The sequence below is a fragment of the Oryctolagus cuniculus genome, chromosome 8 (genome assembly GCF_964237555.1).
Source record: "Oryctolagus cuniculus chromosome 8, mOryCun1.1, whole genome shotgun sequence".
In the NCBI taxonomy this organism is placed as follows: domain Eukaryota; kingdom Metazoa; phylum Chordata; class Mammalia; order Lagomorpha; family Leporidae; genus Oryctolagus; species Oryctolagus cuniculus.
The window spans coordinates 58848892-58871095 of record NC_091439.1 but is presented as its reverse complement, the minus strand read 5'-3'; the positions used below and the strand labels follow the sequence as shown (position 1 = coordinate 58871095).

The 22204-nt window shown below is 37.2% G+C and overlaps 1 protein-coding gene across 5 annotated transcripts in view; it reads right to left on the bottom strand.

Moving 5' to 3' along the window:
* Nucleotides 1-22204, bottom strand: part of TBCK (TBC1 domain containing kinase) — a 243249-nt gene that overhangs the window by 219942 nt on the left and 1103 nt on the right. For all 5 annotated transcript variants that reach the window (XM_008267520.4, XM_008267519.4, XM_070047778.1 and 2 more), the window contains exons 2-3: nt 18222-18443; nt 9110-9182 (exon numbers count right to left, since the gene is read on the bottom strand). In XM_008267520.4, coding sequence (XP_008265742.2) covers nt 9110-9182; nt 18222-18414 — 266 coding nt within the window. In that variant the 5' untranslated portion in view covers nt 18415-18443. The remainder of the gene's footprint in view (nt 1-9109; nt 9183-18221; nt 18444-22204) is intronic.

Below are 22204 nucleotides of genomic sequence, written 5' to 3'. Positions count from 1 at the left end.
TAAATGCTACATATTGTGCTAAAGATTGTAGATAATACTGTAGGGAGAACAGGCAATACTTAGTGCTCAAGGAATATTTCAGTCCACTGGTACTCAATTTCTTCAACTATTCACTGGTAACAATAAAAAATATTGGCACAATTTAACATATTTGCAAATCACCCAGAGAGTTATATTGAAGATCTTATAGAATGTATTTTCTTCAGAAAAAAACAGAAGCCACCAAATTATTTTTGATCAGAGAACATACTGATTTTTTTTTTTTTTTTTGACAGGCAGAGTTAGACAGTGAGAGAGAGAGACAGAGAGAAAGGGCTTCCTTCTGTTGGTTCACCCCCCAAATGGCCGCTACAGCCGGCGTGCTGCGCTGATCTGAGCCAGGAGCCAGGTGCCTTCTCCTGGTCTCCCATGCAGGTGCAGGGCCCAAGCACTTGGGCCATCCTCCACTGCCTTCCCAGGTCACAGCAGAGAGCTGGACTGGAAGAGGAGCAACCAGGACAGAATCCGGTGCCCCGACCGGGACTAGAACCCGGGGTGCTGGCGCCACAGGCGGAGGATTAGCCTAGTGAGCCGCGGCGCCAGCGGAACATACTGATCTTTATGTAGTTTAATATAGCAGGGAAAATAAAAGCAGCTAGAAACTGAAAAGTCAAGAACAGTTAAGAGAATACTTCAATGAAATAGTCAAGCTGTTTGCAAAAGCATAAATTATAGAAAGTAGAAGACACTAGAGACATGGGAATTATTACTAAGGTTGTATTAAAAATACTATACTAGGAACCAATAGTGCAACAGAAGCAGAGGCAAAAGATTGCCCAAGAGTCCAAAGCTGGGGCCAGTGCTACATTGTAGTAGGTTAGGCCTCTACCTGTGGCACCACCACCCCATCTGGGCAATGGTTTGGATCCTGGCTGCTCCATTTCCAATCTAGTTCCCTGCTCTTGCCTTTAAATGCAACAGAAGATGGCCCAAGTACTTGGGCCCCAGCACCCATCTGAGACTCAGAATAGGCTCCTGGCTTCAGATCAGCACAGCTCCAGTGGTTGTAGCCATTTGGGGAGTGAACCAGTGGATGGAAGATCTCTCTCCTCTCTCTTTCTTCTCACCTCTCTCCTCTCTCTCTCTCTCTCTCTCTGTGTGTGTGTGTCTCCCACTCTCTGTGACTCTGCATCTTAAATAAACAAATCTTAAAAAAAAATATTCCAAGCTTGCATGAAGGGCACTTTTTGATATTATTTTCCTTCTTTAAACAAAGCAGGCAAGATAGGTAGGAAAATATAGATCAGGATATAAGACTCTAATTTACATGACCATACTACCATAATTTCAAATGGCATGAAAAAAAAAGTATGAGAGCCTTAATTTCCACCATCAGCTTATGTCCTAAAATAATATCTGCTACCTATTTCGGATGACAATAACCAGTGGCTCATTATTCAACCTTGGACCACATTCCAGAATGTGTCCAAATTCCTTGGAATATCTCATTCAGTGAGCAGGTAATGTTTTAACAGGGGCAACTAAAACTTATTCAACCGAGTAAGTCATACCATGTTTTCCATCAAGCTAGTAAACAGCTGCAGACACCGTCTGCTTCCCATCAGAGCATCCATGTATAACCTCTGCATTGCTGATGGTATTCTGGTAAATTTTCAAAACCGTAACTCTAAAAACATGTGAAAAACTACATTTTATTAAAGAAACATGCCTTCACTATCCACTCTGCGTTCACTTGCAAATTTCAGGATAATGTAGAAACTCTACAGCAATTGCCAAAACTCTGTTGAGTATCTGACTATGAACTGCATTGCTGGTACTTTTATAGAATAAGCACAGTTATTCTTAAGTGTTGAAAATTAACTGAAATGTGATCCCTGTTGAACATGGTGGTGGGAATGGGAGAGGGAAGAGATGTATAATTTGGGACATGCTCAGGCTGACTTGCCCCAAGTGGTGGAGTTGGAAGCATACCAGGGGATTCCAATTCAATCCCATCGAGGTGGCATGTACCAATGCCATCTCACTGTTCCAGGTGATCAGTTTCAGTTCACAGTTGGTCATGGTGAAGGGACTGGGAGTCAAAGGGAGCACATAGACAAGTCTAGTACCTGCTAACGCTAACTGATGGAGTAAATAAAGGGGAGAGTGATCCAACATGGGAAGTGAGATACTCAGCAGACTCATAGAATGGCAGATGTCCTAAATAGCACTCTGGCCTCAGAATCAGCCCTAAAGGCATTCGGAGCTGGCTGAAAAGCTCATGAGAGTATTTCAGGCATGGAAAGCCAAGACACTCTGGCAAAAGATCTCTGCGAGTGAGATCCCAGTGGAAAGAACAGGTCTTCAAAGAAGGAGGTACCTTTCTCTGAAGGGAGGAGAGAACCTACACTTTGACTATGACCTTGTCTAAACAAGATAAGAGTCGGAGAACTCAGAGGGCTTCCATAGCCTTGGAAACTCATGACTGGTGCATAGGGAGATTACTGATGCCATAGACAGGAGTGTCAATTGGTAAAGTCAACAACAGGAGTCACTGTGCACTTACTCCTCATGTAGGATCTCTATCCTTAATGTGCTGTACATTGAGATTTAATGCTATAACGAGTACTCAAACAATATATTTCACTTTGTGTTTCTATGGGGGTGCAAACTGTTGAAATCCTTACTTAATGCATACTAAACTGATCCTCTGTAAAAAAAAAAAAAAAAAAAAGAAAAAGAAATTATCAATTCCCAACTTGACTCTCACTGGGATTAAACATGACAATAGGTCTGCTCTGATTTCATCATCATTTAAAAAAATCATCTATTATTTTTCACTTTATGTTTCTGTGTGGGAGCAAACTGTTGAAATCCATACTTAATGTATACTAAGCTGATCTTCTGTATATTAAGATAATCGAAAATGAATCTTGATGTGAATGGAAGGGGAGAGGGAGTGGGAAAGGGGAGGGTTGTGGGTGGGAGGGACGGTATGGGGGGGAAGCCATTGTAATCCATAAGTCGTACTTTGGAAATTTATATGCATTAAATAAAAGTTTAAAAAAAAAAAAAAGAATAAGCAAAAGTATGTGCCCTGACTACATAATACTACACAACAGGGACACACTTTCCATATAGCACCTAGACTTAAAAGACAAACCATTCCCTCAGGTTTGCTTTAATAGAAGTGAAGAAGGTATAATCTCTTTTTAAAAACTCACTGGAAAATATTTAAAGAGTTGAGCTCTACATTTCCCCACTTTTCAGTCTCTTGAATCTGGCTTTAAAGGAAACAGTTAAGTAGGTGCACAGGCACAACTTAGGAGATGACTTCAAACTAATCTTTCAAATGCTGTGCTTTTAAAAAAAAAATCCTATTGGAGATAGGAGTTTAATTCCATGTCTCTGCTTCCAAAATGTAATTTTGAAAATTTAATCAAAAGTAGATATAAAAGTTGACAAACAGAACCTTGGCCAGGTAACATATAAAAGCCACTGGAAACATTGCAACTCTCTGCCAAAATTAAATCCTTATATTCAAGCCTGAATGGACTCAAGTTCACCGCACAAATACTAGTTTTTGTTTGGATAACACAAATTCTCTAATGAATTTTATGGATATTAAACTATACAGAAAGATAATACTCAATAATCACTTTTTTTTAATAAAAGATCTATTATTTACTTGAGAGGCAGAGTTACAGATAGAGGGAGAGACAGAGGTCTTCCATTTGCTGGTTCACTCACCAAATGACTACAATGGCAGCAGCTGGGCAGATGTGAAGCTAGGATCCAGAAGCCTCTTCTGGGTCCTCTACTTGAGTGCAGGAGCCCAAGCACTTAGGCCATCTTCTGCTGCTTTCCCAGGCCAACAGGGAGCTGGATTGGAAGTGGAGCAGTCTGGACTCGAACTGGCACCCATATGGGATGCCAGTGCCGCAGGCAGAGGCTTAACCTACTACTCCACAGAACCAGCTCCAATACTTGATTGTCTAGTGAGATCTGACACTTTATGAGAATCTTAAGTTATAAATATTAGCAATGCAAAGTATTACTCTGATATTGCAGTACAATATTTTTTAGTCTGATAGTAAATATGCACGAAAACATTTAGTATTTTAATCTCTAATTTTCATTTCCATATTCCCTGTCCCATCAATTCAACACAGATTTTTTTTCCAAAAATTAAAGCAAGTAAAATATATATCTGGAATGATGTTTATTTTTAGAAAATCTACTGTGAAAAACTACCAGACAACTGGCAGCTTAGAGTTTTACAACAGTTATAGACAGATGGGTCTCATATTGCAATCCCATCTAAATAGAAGATTTCCTGTTTACTTTGCATCAGCCTTTTTACAGGTGCAGACAGCTTACTTTTGGCAGTAAAGGAAGAACTAATTTATAAGAACATTTTCTCATTTTCCTTAAATAGGTTAAAGAATGAATTAAAATTGCAGTACATCAACTTTGCACATGAAACTTGCTCTGCTATTAGAGACTAATGTAATCCAAATATGTGGGAAAGTTCTCAACAAAACTTAGATGGATGGATCAGATAAAAACTTGGGGCCGGCGCCTTGGCTCACTTGGCTAATCCTCCGCCTGTGGTGTCAGCACTCTGAGTTCTAGTCCTGACTGGGGTGCCGGTACTAGTCCCGGTTGCTCCTCTTCCAGTCCAGCTCTCTGCTGTGGCCTGGGAAGGCAGTGGAGGATGGCCCAAGTGTTTGGGTCCCTGCACCCGCAGAGGAGACCAGGAGGAAGTACCCGGCTCCTGGCTTCGGATCGGCGCAGAGCCAGCCGTAGCGGCCATTAGGGGAGTGAAGCAACAGAAGGAAGACTTTTCTCTTTGTCTCTCTGTCACTGTCTATAACTCTCTCTGTCTCTCTCACTGTCTAACACTACCTGGCAAGAAATAAAAATAAAAAAAAACATAGAAATAAACTGGATAGAATCATTTCTACTCAAAGACAGTAACTACTGAATGTTATATTCCAAAATGTGCATGTAATATATTAAATTTTAGTCTATTACCAGAATCATCACAGAAAGATTTAAATACATCTCACTTGAAGAAATCACAAAGACCTGAAAAGATTCCTTTACATTCTGTGTAAAATAAATAAAAAAAGAATATTATAAAACTTAAGTGTCATGAAAGACAACATGAGTTTTGTGCTTCATTCTACTCATGTTCATATATATTTGCAAAGAATGTGCTTCCTTCTATAATACTCTTATGCAAACAAACCCAAAGGCATTGAAAAATGGTGGCATCTTTTTACTGTGAAAAATATTATTCATCACTATGAGATTCTTCTCTAAAACAAAGATAAAAAGGAATGACAATGGGCCATTGATGTGTTGCAGTGGGCTAAGCAACACCTTATATTGCCAGCACCCCATAACAGAGTGCCAGTTGAGTCTCGGTTACTGCATGTCTGATTCAGCTTCCTGCTAATGAGCCAGGAAAGGCAGTGGAAGATGGACCAAATGCTTGGACCTCGGCTACCCATGTCAGAGACCAGGATGGTGTTCCTGGTTCTGGCTTCAGACTAGCCCAGACCTGGATGTTGTAGCTTTTTGGGGAATGAATTAGCAGATGGAAGAGCTCCCTCTGTATCCCTCACACTCATTCTCATTTTCGCTCTGTCTCTCCCTCTCTCTCCTTCAAATAATAAAAATATTTTAAAAAAGAATGACACAAACTTTTCATGAGATATTGTATAAAATCTTATCAGCAAAACAATATCAACTGTAGCCTTATAAAAAAAGGAAAAAAGGGTAGATTTAAGGAAAAATGACAAAAATTTGTCTTCTGAGTCACAAACTTCCTTTTTTTTTGCTCACCGTTTTGTGGGGTTTATTTATTTATTTTTTTTATTTGACAGGTAGAGCTAGACAGTGAAAGAGAGAGACAGACAGAAAGGTCTTCCGTCCATTGGTTCACTCCCCAAATGGCCACTGCAGCCGGCACGCTGCACTGATCCGAAGCCAGGAGCTTCCTCCTGGTCTCCCATGTGGGTGCAGGGGCCCAAGCATCTGGGCTATCCTCCACTGCCCTCCCAGGCCACAGCAGAGAGCTGGACTGGAAGAGGAGCAACCGGGACTAGAACTTGGTACCCATATGGGATGCCAGTGCCACAGGTGGAGGATTAACCAAGTGAGCCACGACACTGGCCCCGTTAGTTTGTTTTTAAATAGGCAAAGGAAGGACATACAGGCAGATAGTAAAATGTGGAAATCAGAAGAAACATTCTAGAGATCCCATCATCCTGATGATCAGAAGACTACTCTAGTTGTAGCTACAGACTCCTCTGGGATTGCTGAAAGCACAAGACCATAAGTTGTATCAATTTTCAGGATGTAGAGTAATGCTGACTATCACAGAGTACTGCCCATGAAGACCACATTCTATCCTGGTATTTCTGGATATTCCTTTAGCACTCTACCATCTCTTCATATTGTGAACTCATTTCTTTCTTCTGCCTTAAATACTGTAAATGAATACTGAATAATTTTAGGAACTTCAAATTCAGTTAGTGTTAATGTTGTTTTAGCAACTCACTCCTCTGTGCCTAAGACTTCTGAGGTAGCCAGCCTTCAAGATGGTCTCAAATGACTCCTGATTCCTAAGATTCACATTCTTTAGTTTCCTCGTACACTTGAATTGAGTTAATGGCCTGTGAAACCAATAGGACTCTGTAGAAATGACAATGTGAACTTTTTGAGGCTAGGTCACAAAACACATTGCAGCTTCTACTTTGCTTTCTTCTCTCAGATTGCTCACTCTTAAGAGAAGCCAACCACCAATCAAGATTCCCGTGGAAAAGACCTCAGCAAAAGGAAGAGCTAATGCCTCCCATCCAAAACTGGCACCTTATTATGAGAAAAAACTTCTTGGGACAGATCACCCATCTCCTGTCAAACTTTCAGAGGTCTGCAACCTTGTGAGACACTGAGCTAGAACTACTGAGCTAATCCATCCGGAATTCCAAACCCAGAGAAGTTATATAAGATAATAAATGTTCATTGCAGCTTTAAGTCACTGAGTATTGATGTAATTTGTTAAACAATAACTAATATATACTATTTATTTTAAAAACCAAGAAATGCAAAGAAGGCAATGTAATCCAATGAATAAACATCTCCTTTAATGACATGTTTCTACATAAGCAATTCAGAACTCAAACCAAGTAATAACTCAACAGGTGTTTGTTAAATTGAGGTATTTTACTTATGTGTAAATAATGTTTACATCTTTGGTGTACATTGTTCATAACCTTTTTAAGTTTCATCCATGTGTTATGTCATTCTTTTTTATCAATTAGAATACCATGATTTATCAGTTTTCCCATTGATGGATGTTTGAGTTCTTCCTAGTTTGGAGCTAATATGAATGTTTCTGGGACCAATCCTATGCAAAGCCTTGTAGTGGACATGTATTTTTCTGTTCTTGTGGTTAAAAACATAGGCAGGGCTGGGATTAGAGTGAGGCACCTAGTGTACAACATTTAAAGAGGCCCTATTCCTAGGAGTGCAATTGGTATATCATAAAATAGATGCTTCTAAAATTTAATTATTAAGTTACAGTACTAAAATTTTACACTTAGATGTGCCATGGACTCTTGTCAAGAAATCTAGTATATAGATAAGGAGCAATAGTTAGCTAATATATTAGCATAATAAAACAATGTATACTTATAAAAATAAGGTATCAACACATTATCAGATATATGATTTTTAAATAAAATGTCAAGTTGAGAATAATTTGCTTTAGAATTAAATCAAATAAAACTACTTGTTTTACAGATAAGGATAATCATTAAGAGACTAGTCCAAGATTGCTTAGCTAGTTAGTGACTTTTTCATCATATACACTGCATTGTAAGTGTTTGCACAAATTTAACCTAGGCTTAGTTAAAATGTTTTTTCTTAGATAACAATCAATTGTAGCTACAATTGGTTTCCAATGTTGATGCCAAATAACTTTCATAGAGAATTTTTAGCAGCAATGGCTTATAAATCTGAAACAGTGAGTAAAGAATAATTAGATTTATATTCATCTAGAATATTGTGATGATGAAAAAGTTTTACACAGTGAGAGAAAGAATATTCTTTTAGTGGCCAGCATTGTAACACACTGGGTTAAGTCACTGCCTATGATGCCAGCATCTTATGTGACTGCCAGTTTGAGTCTTGGTTGTTCTACTTCCAATCTAGGTCCCTACTAATGTGCCTAGGAAGGGAGTGGAAGCAGGCCCTTGTATTTGGGCCCTGTCACCCATATGGTAGACCACAATGGAGTTCCAGGCTCCTGGTTTCTGTCTGGCACAGCCCCAGCCATTGTGGTCATTTAGAGAGTGAATCACCAAATAGAAGAGCTCTCTGTCTCTCCCTTTCTCTCTGTAACCCTGCCTTTCAAATAAATAAAATCTTAAAAAAAAATGGAATGGACCATTCCAATACCATAAATACTTATAGCAAGTAGTTTTTATTGGTTTTATGCAACTTCTTAAACCAAAGCAAGATTTTGATAGTTTTAGGATAATTTCAGAAAATGTATAAAACACTTATTTAATGTATGTATGTTACAAACAATTAGACCACATTCACTTTTTGCCAAGATATAGAAAGTAAATTTGTTGAGTTATTGAAATACTTGGATTTGAACTGCATCATTAAATTCTACGAAGTCATGATAGTTACTTCTCCTACTCCTCAATATGGTCTTTGCTTAAAACAGTTTACTATATCAATAGGAATACCAGTATACAGTGAAAAGTCACCGTGTTCCCTTTCAGGAAAATAACTATTAGCTAGTAAATGTTCAGTACTAGGAAGACTTCAGTGTGTGTATATTCTCTTGAGGAATTACTTGTCAAGTACTTTGGAGAATGCTTATCTCATGAACGTCAAACACTGGAAAATCTCAATACTGAATTTTTCTATAGCTTGTGCTTTAAATTTCCCAAAATGAGAATTTGTATCTAGATTAAATCATTAAACAAGTAACACAAGAAACCAAAGCCCTGAAATTTCCAGTTAAAATGCCTGTTTGTCAGTTTATGCTTTTAATTTAAGTGTCTTAATATTCATTTAATTGTTGTGCTATATTACACAGTACCTCACAGGTTTCCTTTCTCGAAGCAAGTCTTCCAGACTCCGTTCACAGTGTTCAGCCACCACAACGAGTCTTTCTGAGTAAAACAAAGCAAATCTACTTTATATTTGATTAATACAACAATTTAATAACAAAAACAATATATTCCACTGAAGGCAGAAAGATACGATACAAACAATATTTTAAAAGAGCTTTTCAAACTCTATATTAATTACATCATCACCAAATAAAGTAGGACAAGTGTCTAGTAAACCAATACATTAAATAAAAATCCTTTGCCATCCCATGTGTTCCTTTATAGTTTCTCTTACATGCTTCAGGAAAAAAAACAGATGGAAAGTTGACCTTGAGAAAAAAAAAATGATTCTTTTTCTGAAACAGACTGGAAAAATTAAGATTGGATGAAGATGAAGAGAAATTTTGAAGGTGAAGAGAAATCAGAGAGTGAGAGATAGGTGTTTCATTCAAAAACAGAGTTTTGAAACATAGTTTAGAAACTTGAGGAAAGTAAAAATATTCTAATTCATGACCATAGAGAAAGAATAGAAAAGTGACTTGGCTTTATGGGGCCTGCTGAGTTTAAATTAAATATAAAATGGTAGTACTCACAATGAATATTATGGTATAATTTGGATTTTTCACTGATCAAGTCTCTTAAAATAACAGCACAGTTCCCACAGTCAGCCCCTATCTTTTGTTTTGTTTTTCTCACAAAGTATTCTTAGTGACTAACAAGATATCTGACAAAGTATCAAGCCAATAATTTTTCTTAAATGAATTAATCTACTAGGAACAAAAAAAATACGTAACTGAGTTTACAAGCAGTTGAGAACTTGATAAAGTTATTTCAGAAGTTTGTTTTAAAACAAATGCAGGTGTTGTGAGTATTTAGGCAAAATAAGTTCTAAATTCCCTAATGGGGTGGGGGGGAATAAAGACATACTGCTGGATTGAAACACTATGAAGAAGTAAATGTGCAATGTGCTTGAGAATTGTGGTAACTGAATAGAGAAGGTTTGGTGAAAATGAAACAGTAGCATTTGGGCCATTTTCCACTGCTTTCCCAGGTACAATAGCAAGGAGCTGGATAGGAAGTGGAGCAGCCGGATTTCAAACCGGAATCCATATGGAATGCTGGCATCACAAGCGGAAACTTAACCTACTATGACACAACATGGCCTCAAATTAACTGTTTTAAATTGGAAATTATTAAGTCTCTATATCTGTAAGAAACTTCCAAAGTGTGTGTTTTGCACTAGAGTAAAATTCATCATTCTTCTCCTGGAAACTCTCTCAAAATATCATCATTTAGAGTTTGCCAATAGTTCAAGGTTCTATGGAACTTTTAAGTGTTAGTTTAATACTGCAGAGCCATAATCCTTGGCAGGGTATTGAAGTTTCTCCCCAAGGTAATAGAATGTACACCAAAACAGTGTTTCCAATATGAACATGTTTTTTCAAGAAATTATTAGGGAATCTTTATTCCTGAAACCCTGGACCACTGTACGAAAATAATTTCTGTTTGTTATAAAAACAATATAGTTTCACAGAACAAAATATTTGGAAATCATAATGTGCCAAATATAAATCAGCAATGTAGTGGCATTATTTATGAAAAACAAATGTGACACAAGTTTGAACTTAAAGAATAGAACATTCAGGAACTCTGGAAGAATCTTTCTTTTCATAAAGATTTAACGAATGCCAAGTATTATGTAGCATGTCCAGCCTGAACTCTAGGGATTAAGTCAATGAGAAGAAACTGAAAACAGTGTATAATTAAGCAAGAGAGATAAAACAGAGGAGCTGAATAAGATGAAAAGCAAAGAGGTAGGAATAAAAGAAAAAAATGTGGTTTTTTTAATTGGGAGAAAAGATTAAGTCTACAATCAGTTTACTTTAAGTAAGGAAGAATGTCCTAGATAAACTTGGTGATTTATAACTCGGTTGACCAGCCTTAAGAACAGAACTGAAGCTTACTGAAGAAGAAGACATCCTGCCCAAAGAATGCAGTCTCAGCCCAGCCCAACAGTTTAGCTTATCCTTCCTGATGGCCTGCTGTATGGACTTCAAACTTGCCTAGCCAGTCTCCACAATCCCACAGATCAAGTCCAAGCAACCAAGCATTAAACTAACTTTCACTCTTTACACACACACACATGCACACACACACATATTTCCTGCTAGTTCTGTTTCTCTGATGAAACCCTGGCTGACACACACACTAATGCTGAAACGTATGTGATACATATATGGAATATATTATCACATAGATCCTTAGTTACCTGATTATTCTCCATGTGAATTTAAAATTCTATAGTTAAAATAACTGTGATCTTGATTTTTACCAGCAATTACTGAAAAATTTCTGGATAACCAATTCCAAATTTAAAAAAATGGATGCATTATGATTTATCATGAGGGAGGATTCTAAACACTACTGAAATTTCAAGCTCAAAATAAGACTAGATTTGTTAACAGCTTTCATGCCTTATTGGCTTTCTCTTTTAAAGATATCTTTCTAAATTTATTAAAAATAAATCAAGTTCTCAAATTCTAGTGAAATGCGTACTACTGTTGAAATCAAAATGCCCGTGCCACTGAGATGCCAAGAAAATATAGTATTACCTTGAATCATTTTAAATGATCTACAAAAAAAGCAAAATCTGATTTCTGGGCTAACCTAGCAAATGAAAACACAACATTACTAAACATGTCACACATAATGCCAAACAAGCAGAGGGAACGGAGGAAAGAGGACTAACAATGAAAGCTATCTCCAAAGCAAGAATAGAATAAGGACAGAAGTGGAACCAAATAAAACTTCTTTGAGGATACAATTAAGTGGAGCCCAAACCCAAACCATGTGGTTTTACATCATTGAGACAGTGTCATTCACTGTTCACTGTGCGGACGATGGAGTAGAAACTTCTCAGATTTTCCAAGTAATTGCAACTGAAATGACTGGGATGTTTTAGAACTGACCTTTACAAAAACACTTATGCTAACTCAGTTATTTACTCCTTATGCACAACAATATAAATTTTAACCAAAAAAACTGTTAAAAGAGATGAAGAATGGGACTATACAATTAAGTGATCAGTTCAACAGGAAGCTATGATTATAATAAACATGTATGTACCCAATTACAGGGCACCTGGCTATTTAAAAAAATGTTAATAGATCTAAAGGGAGACATAGACTCCAATACAATACTAATGGGAGACTTTGGTTTTTCCATACCATTTGTTGAGCTCTTTATTTAAATTTAAGAGTTAATCAAATGTGTATAAAGTTAATTGAAAATAGATCTTACGAAAAAAATAAGAATAAAAATAGGAGAGGGAGGAGGAAGAGGGGTGAGAGAGTGGGTGGGAGGGCAGATGGTGAGAAGAACCACAATGTTAGTAAAGTAGTAATTATGAAGTTTGTAAATTTTAAGCTGTATACTTCTGCATACAATCCTAAGGACTTACTTCTAAGGGTACTGTTTAAAAACTTGCCATGGGACCCCAAATCCCCTTAAGCTTGGTGGTAAAAGTATCATCATTAGTGTTAAAGCAATCATATAGATAGTAGTAAGTGACAAAGTAATCATATAAATAGGATTAAGTGTCTGATAATAATAATAGAATTAAAAAGGAGTGAATGCTCCAATATGGGAAGCAGTCCACCCAGCAGACTCACAGAATGACAATCGCTTTAAGTAGCACTGTGACCTCAGAACTAGCCCTTTCGGGCATTCTGGTCTGGCTAAAAATCTTAAAAGAATTTCAGGCATGGAAAGCCAAGAAACTGTGGCAAATAATGTCCTATATGAAGGATCTCAGTGGGTGAGACCCCAGTGGAAAGAATTGGTCATCAAAGAATGATGTACTTTTCTCTGAGGGAGAAGAAAACTTCCACTTTGCTTAAGGCCTTGTCTAAATACTGACAGAGTTTGTGGATTCAAAAGGTTTCCATAGCCTAGGCAGCTCATGTCAAGAGCCTTGGGTCTTGCACAGAATTCATACATAAGAGTGTTAATTATTAAAATTACAACAGGAGTCACTGTGCACTAACTTCCCATGCAGGATTTCTGTCATCAAAGAGTTGTATTATTAGAGCTAACAGTAAAATTTGTTCTGAAAGATTTATTTCCTTTTAGTGTATTAAGACATACATATTCTTAGGTCTCACAAATGATACTTATGCCTAAGTGCTCGCAAAAGATGTATCATACTTGGGTGCTTTTTAAAGTTAATTAAGTTTCTAAAAAAAAAAAAAGTAAAATTAACTTCAAGATGCAATGACTTTGATCAGCCCTTGTCTCAACTGCTGAAGAGTGTTTTTGTATTTTGCTTTTATTTCTTTTTTCATGCAAATTGTTGAGCTCTTTACTTAGTATAGAGTTGGTCTGCTGTGTATAAAGTTAATTGAAAATGGATCTTAGTAGAGAATGGGACTGGGAATGGAAAAGGGAGGAGGAGGAGGGATGGGAGTGTGGGTGGGAGAACAGGTACAATAGGAAAAATCACTATATTCCTAAAACTGTACCTATGAAATGAATGAAGTTTGTATTCCTTAACTAAAAGGTTTCTTTGGGAAAAAAATAAAAAATAAAAAAGAGAAAGTGGGTAGGAGAGCAGGTAACATGGGAAGAATCACCATGTTCCTAAAGATGTAATTATGAAATGTATAAAGTTTGTATTCTTTAAATAAAAGGTTTCGGGGGGGGGATTAAAAAAAAATAAACTATGCTAAGTCAAAGAATCCAGAAACAAAAGAGCATATATTATAGGATTCTATAATTCTAGACAAGTTAATAAAGTCAGAAAGATTATTGGTTTCCTGGGGCTCAGAAGGGAAATGCAGATGAATGCAGTGGGCGGGAGATCTTATTTGGGTGATGAAAATGGTGTAAAACTGACTTATGGTAAATAGTTGCAAGACTGAATAAAGTTACTAAAGAAGAAAAAAAAAGAATCTGTTGTGGAGTGTGCAACTAGCAAAACCCCACACCAGGGGTGGAGAATGTCTGGCCTAGGGGCTTTACCTCAGATATCCATAGCAAAAATGTTTTTTTTAGCAATGTCTTAATGCTTCACCTGTACAACAGGTTATAAAGCTTGCAACTGATTATTTTCTCCATTGCTATATCTATGTCTTTTATATATATATAATATATATATATAAAATATATATATATATATAGAAGGTAGAGTTAGACAGTGAGGGAGAGACAGAGAGTTATAGACAGTGAGAGAGAGAGAGAGAGAAAGCTCTTCCTTCCATTGGTTCACTCCCCTAATGGCCACCACGGCCAGCACTGCACCGATCCTTAGCCAGAAGCCAGGTGCTTCCTCCCAGTCTCCCATGTGGATGCAGGGACCCAAGCACTTGGGCCATCCTCCCCTGCCCTCCCAGGCCACAGCAGAGAGCTGGACTGGAAGAGGAGCAACCTTGACTAGTACCCAGCGTCCCAACCAGGACTAGAACCGGGGGTGCCGGCACCACAGGTGGAGGATTAGCCTAGTGAGCCATGGCGCCGGCCTATATATCAATGTCTTAATGCCTCACCTGAACAATAGGTTATAAAGCTCATAACAGACCATTTTTCCTTTTTAGGTAAAGATCTAGCAATTCATTAATATGTTGCCTCATTATGAAACTCATTTTAAGTACTTGGATTTTCTTCTTTGCTCTGACTTACAAGAACAATACAAATTTGCAGTCCACTGGGGCTAGCGCTGTGGCGCAGTGGGTTAAAGCCCTGGCCTGAAGTGCCGGCATCCCAAATGGATGCCAGTTTTAGTCCCAGCTGCTCCTCTTCCCATCCAGCTCTCTGCTATGACCTCGGAAAGCCGTGGAAGATGGCCCAAGTCCCTGGACCCCTGCACCCGCGTGGGAGACCCAGAAGAAGCTCCTGCTTCCTGGCTTCACGGATCAGTGCAGCTCCGGCTGTTGCAGCCACCTGGGGAGTGAACCAGCGGATGAAGACCTCTCTCTCTCTCTCTGCCTCTCCTCTCTCTGTGTAACTCTGATTTCAAGTAAATAAAAATAAATTGTTAATAAAAAACAAAAAACAAATTTGTAGTCCACCAACATAAACTATATATTCATTGATATTACTAATCTATCTCATTTGTTGGTTTGTTTTCTCTCCCTGAAACGAATCTGTGCATGTCACTTCAAATATGACATTTTGACATTAGGATGGTTTTAAACTAAAGGCAATTCTGTGCTCCCTTCATTTTGGACTAAAAGCAGGACACAGATTTCCATAGGTAAAGGTGACATAAATTTCCATTTGTGAAAGAGTTGTATTCTCCCTATGGAAGAGGATAATGGTTTTTATCTATAGAACAAACCTTACTGAATAATTTCTTTCTAGTCATCTTCCCATAAATTATTCCCTCTACCCGCCCCCCCCCCCAAAACCTAAAATCCTTTTTCTTTTGTTTAGTCTCCATATTTTTTCACCCTTTGTTAGGAAGGTATATATACCCCAAATCCTAACTCCCTCACTAAGTAATATTCCTTCATGAACTCCATATATATGTAATTAAATCAGGTTTCTTTCCTCCCATTAATCTCTCTTATCAGTTTTTTTTTTTTTTTTTGACAGGCAGAGTGGACAGTGAGAGAGAGAGACAGAGAGAAAGGTCTTCCTTTGCCGTTGGTTCACCCTCCAATGGCCGCCGCGGCTGGCACGCTGCGGCCGGCGCACCGCGCTGATCCGATGGCAGGAGCCAGGAGCCAGGTGCTTTTCCTGGTCTCCCATGGGGTGCAGGGCCCAAGCACCTGGGCCATCCTCCACTGCACTCCCTGGCCACAGCAGAGAGCTGGCCTGGAAGAGGGGCAACCGGGACAGAATCCGGCGCCCCAACCGGGACTAGAACCCGGTGTGCCGGCGCCGCTAGGCGGAGGATTAGCCTAGTGAGCCGCGGCGCCGGCCGTCTTATCAGTTTGATTCATGGGCCCCATCCACTAAACCTAATAAGTTAGAGGAAGAATTTTTTCCTTTCCTATATCCTCATTTTGATCATATCATTTTCTTCCCCATGCTATATGTATAGGTTGAGTATTTTTTTATCTGAAATGCTTGAACCAGAAATGTTTCAGACTTTGGAGTCCTCTGTAATTAGGAATGCTTTCATATACTTTACTGGTTGAACAGCCCTAGTATGAAAACCTGAAACCCAAAATGCTCCTAAATCCAAAACTTTTTCAGCCTTTGGCATTTCAGATTTGGAATTTTAGGTGGAGGATATTTAACCTATATTAAATGTCATATAGATATAATTATACAGATAAATATACAGTTCTAAAATTCTTTTTAGAAAAAAGATAATTAAGAAATGAAAATATCTTTTTAAAAAATAATGACTAACAATGATATTAATATTTTGTTTCTTAGGATAATGTCAATAATTAAAGGACAGTACATCCTTTGAAAATCCATTATGCTTTTAGGCCACTAGCACCATCAGAATGAATAAAAAATAAAGCAAATAAAACTTCACAGACAGAATCAACCCTCTGTGTTGGAAATATCTTTAATTTCACCAAACTATTTTTTAACAATTTATGTATTTGAAAGGCAGTGATATCGAGAGACAGAAAGAAGAGATAAGGTAGATAACATAAATTAGAAAAGGATAATAAAAACACCTCCCAACCATTACTCTGCTTCCAAAATGCCTGTAATAATCTGATCCAAAGCATGACTAGAGAAATCAATACATTTCTCCCATGTAAGTGGTAGGAATCCAACTACTACATCACTGCTGCAACTCAGGGTCTACATTGCAGGAAGCTAGAAGTAGGAGCTGCAACTGGAAATTGACCCTAGATGATATAGCGTGGGACAAGGGCATCCAAAGGTTAAAGACTCACTCCTAACCTCACTAAAACTTTTTATATAGCAACTTGATTAATATCAATAATCTTCAAAGCATACTTTAACATTCTTTCTTTTTACTCTCATTTCATGACATATTATACACAACCTATTAAAATCATGTTTGTAGTCTATTGTTTCTGGAGCTGATGTGCCAAATACATAATAAACACTCAAATATTTGCCATTAATAATCATTACATAAATATTTTCTACTCAGTTCATAAATGCAAATATTTTCAGAGAAAATAGTATTAATAGAAATAGAGCAGACAATCTCAAAGTATAGGTTAGCTCATTTTTGCAGAATACTAAAGAAAATATAGTTTGGATTTATGAAGGTCTTTAATGTTAAGTTGAAACATGTAAAATTATCATTTTTAGGCCGGCGCCGTGGCTCAATAGGCTAACCCTCCACCTTGCAGCGCCAGCACACCAGGTTCTAGTCCCAGTCGGGGTGCCAGATTCTGTCCTGGTTGCCCCTCTTCCAGGCCAGCTCTCTGCTGTGGCCCGGTAGTGCAGTGGAGGATGGCCCAGGTCCTTGGGCCCTGCACCTGCATGGGAGACCAGGATAAACACCTGGCTCCTGCCTTCAGATCGGCGCGGTGCGCCGGCCGCGGCACGCTGGCCACTGCGGCCATTGGAGGGTGAACCAACGGCAAAAAGGAAGACTTTTCTCTCTGTCTCTATCTCTCTCACTGTCCACTCTGCCTGTTAAAAAAAAGGAAAAAAAATATCATTTTTATAGAAAAAAGTTGAGTATCATCAAAGGGTTCATTTTCTTTTTTTATATCTCCCAATTATTTTATATAAAAATTAAACAATTTACACTAAAATACCTTTAACATAATTTTGAGGACAGAAGCACAGACAGCAATTAAGCTGCCAAAAATCATTATGAAATAATTAAAGTATTACACAGAACATATGCAGAATGTGGGGCACAGATGAACTGACTTTATCAGTAAAAAGGCAGTAAACATCTTCCTGATGAAATGCTTACTTATTTCAGCACTCTAAATGTAATTCTATATGAAAAGCCCAATGCAATTCAACACAATTTATTAACTATCTTTCCAACTGAGGAGAACCAAAATTACCAACTTCAAACATAGAGAGCAAATATACAACATAGGCAAATTGATTTCTTTATATATTTACTATGTGTTTGCAACTTAAATCTTGGTTATAAAGAAAGGAACATTACATAGGAAATGGGGGTGGGGGACTCACCATGTTTTCCTCTAGATATATCCACATACTGACAAAGTCGGGGATGGGTGATGGTCTTAAGAATTTGAAAGCGCCCTAAAATTTTTATAGAATTTGGTGTGAGAGGAAGCCCATTGCTTCCACAAACATCATGTGGCAAAGCCGAGGCAAAGAAGGTAAAGGCACCTATTTCAGCATCCTTTAAGGGAAACATTTTTGCAACCCTAGATTTTCCAAGATGACCTGGAAAAGAAGAAAATTTTATGACAGATCCACCAGACATTATGCACAATTAGTAACATACAACTTGGAGAAAAATGACAATCAGATCACGTAACAGCAAAAACAAAATTAAAAACCAACCCCTCCCCCCTAAATATCCCAAGAAGCATCTTAACTGATCCAATTATGCTTCATAATTTTCATGCTCTATATCAATCTACATGTATGGGTGTGCTATACACAACATATTTCATAGCTTAAAAATATTTAATATGAAATACTGATTTTCAACAAGTGATAAAGAATTCTACAGGAAAAGACATTCTTTTTAGCAAACAGTGCTGGAATAAGCCATCTATATGAAAAAACAAAATAACCTCAACCCCTGCTGATACAACTACAAAAGCCTGAGATGGATCCCAGGCCTGATACAAAAGTTAACACTCTCAATCTTCTAAAAGCAAATGTAGAAAATAACTTTGTAACCTAAAACTAGGCAAAGATTTCTTAGACATAATACAAAAAGAATTAAAAGACAAATTTGGTAAAGTGGATTTCATTAAAAAAAAATGTTCACATCAAAAGTATGAGAAAATAAAACTACAGTATAAAATAAGGGAAATATTGTGAACACATACATGAAATTACATGTACATATAATTTTTCATTATTGAACATATGTGTGTATGTATACATGATAAAATATTTACATCCAGAATTATAAAGAATTTCTATAATTCAATAATAAAAAGAAGCCAATACATAAATAGGCAAAAGTCAGAAACATGTTTTTTCACAAAAGGCATATAAATATTAACACACGGAAACATGTTGAATAATCATTAATTTCAGGGAAATGAAAATGAAAACCACAACAGCATAACTGTCACTGCTATCACAGTAGCTAAAGTTACAATACTGGCAATAATAAATGTTGAGAATGTGGAACTGGAGTTCTGGTACATTGCTACTGGGAGTTTAAAATGGCACAAGAACTTTGGAAAACTATTTGGAAATTTTTTCTGAAGTTAAAAATGCCTCTAACTTATGATTGTGAAATTCCATTTGTACTAGGTATTTATCCAAGAACTTAGATGTCAAAAAGAAAACATTTGCATGAGATTTTTTGTAGCAGTTCTGTTCATAATAACTAAAAATTGGAAGCGAAGCCAATGTCCCAAAAGTGAAGGATCAGACAAGTTGTGGCATATTCATACCATGGAGTTATATTTAACCAAAACAAACAAACAAACAAACATACAAAATCATCACTGTATGTCAAAAACATTATGTTGATAAAAGAAGATACAAAAGAGTACAAACTGTATGACTCCATTTAAGTGTTATTCCAGAACTACAGTTCTAAAGTATAGTGATAAAAATCCAAGGAGAGTAGCCTTGCTAGGGAAGAGGAAGCTTGAATGAACAGGGAAACAGAGGAACTTTATATAGTGATAGAAATGTTCTACATATATCATGACTGGGGTGTGGGTGGTTACAAGAATGAATATTTGCATCACAATTCATCCAAATGGTCACTTCAAATCAGTGCATTTTAACATATGCAAATTTCATCTCATAAAAAAGAAACATATTAGGAAGCTATATGAAAAGAATAAAAAACAAAAATGAGTGAAAATTATGATTGCCACACCAAGTAGAAGTGTTGGGAAATGAAGTTCAGACAATTGTTCTGAACACGGAGAAAAAGGCAAACAAATAAAAACATTAAAAAAAGACAACACATATTGTGTGGATCAAGTAAAGAATTCAACAACCACTTTATAGGAGTTTCAGAAAATGAGAGAGAGAGAGAGAGAAAGGACAACAATAACAACAACAAAAAAGGACAAGAAATTATCAAAGGTCGAATAGGAAAAAATTCCCTATAGTTGAAGGAAAATATGTAAGTTCAAATTTAAAAAGCTTATAATTTCAAGAAGGATAAATTTTAAAACACCAACATTTATCTAAGCTCCTCTAAGACAATTCATGCAGGGGAAGTAAACTAACTGCTAGACAAGTCACTATAAATTTTCAAAGCATTAAGCCTAACTATAAATTTTTATAATTTCAGAGAGGAGACCAGGTCAGTTAGCAACAAATAATCAGACTGGCATTCTCATCTTTGAACAAGCAACAATGAAGTCAGAAGGCAACATAACCTGGAAAGATTCATAGGAACATAATTTTGATTCTACACACAAACTACCTATCATAATAGCTAATAATAATTTATAGCCATATAAACATTAAAAAACAAAATGATCATTGACATAGCTTTTGTGAGCAAGTTGTTTTAAGATGTCTGCCAATAAAACACAGGAAGGAACAAAATAATAGTAGATATGATGTTAACAAACCCAACAGTTCAATTAATATAAAGCCAGGAAAGGAATTATACAAATCGGCTAGAAAGCAATCAGTCCAAATCAAACAGAAAGCCATTGGACCAAAGGGAATGTCTTCAAATAGAGGAATGGAATAGAATTTTCTGTGTATACAACAAAGGAAAAAGAAAGCAAAAGTACCTTTCTTTCTAAAAGAAAGGAGAAAAACAATCATTAAAGTGAAACAAGTTAAAAACTATTTAAGTACATGGTCCAAACAATAAAGCACACTAAACTACGGCATGATTTTTTGCCACTGGAGTCAAAGAAAGAAGAATCGATTTGACCTTGATATTACAAATATTTTCCTTAATGTGGCAGAGATCATGAAATTAAAATATTGGAAAGGAACTGTATCTGTTTGGCTCTGCACTGAAGCATAACTATAAGGCCATGCTGTAAACTTTTCATTGACATTAGCATATAAAAAGCAAAAATCATAGTTGAGAAATATATATAACTAACTTTGACAATGTACAAGGAAATGTTCAGCTAAAGGAAAGTGAAAATGGAGGTGGTTTCTGTGGTGATAAAGGAAAATGCAGAATCACTCTCTTCCTCATTTTATAAAATAAGGAGTCAAATATATTTTCAAAAGTTGATGTAAAAAGGTAGAGTTTGCTGGCGCTGTGGCTCACTAGGCTAATCCTCCACCTTGCGGCACCAGCACACTGGGTTCTAGTCCCAGTCGGGGCGCCGGATTCTGTTCCGGTTGCCCCTCTTCCAGGCCAGCTCTCTGCTGTGGCCAGGGAGTGCAGTGGAGGATGGCCCAAGTGCTTGGGCCCTGCACCCCATGGGAGACCAGGAGAAGCACCTGGCTCCTGCCATTGGATCAGCCCGGTGCGCTGGCCGCAGCGGCCATTGGAGGGTGAACCAATGGCAAAAGGAAGACCTTTCTTTCTCTCTCACTGTCCACTCTGCCTGTCAAAAAAAAAAAAAAAAAAGAGTTTATACATATTTATAATATCATTTAGAATTCCATGATAACCAATACAAAAACCATTTCAAAATTTAGAGAAGAGATTGTGGGTGGTGTGAGCTATCTTAAGAAGTCAATAGGAAAAGGATTTAGCAGTGTAACTTATTATTCAATATATAGACCTAAAATTAGAAAAACTGAAAAGCAGTTATCACTGAAGAACAGGATTGAGGTTGGCAAGGCTGAGACAGTAACAGCTGCATTTTATTATTCAATCCTACCACATTATACTGTGATTTTAAACCAAATGTCTTCATCACTCAGATCACTGAAAAGTGCAAACGATCAAAAAAAAAAGACAAAGCAACAGATGCCACAAAGCCATAAAACAGTTCATCAGTGCCCTGCTTTGACTACCTGTTAGATGTGTGCACACAAATACACAAAATTACACATGCATACATCTGTTTACA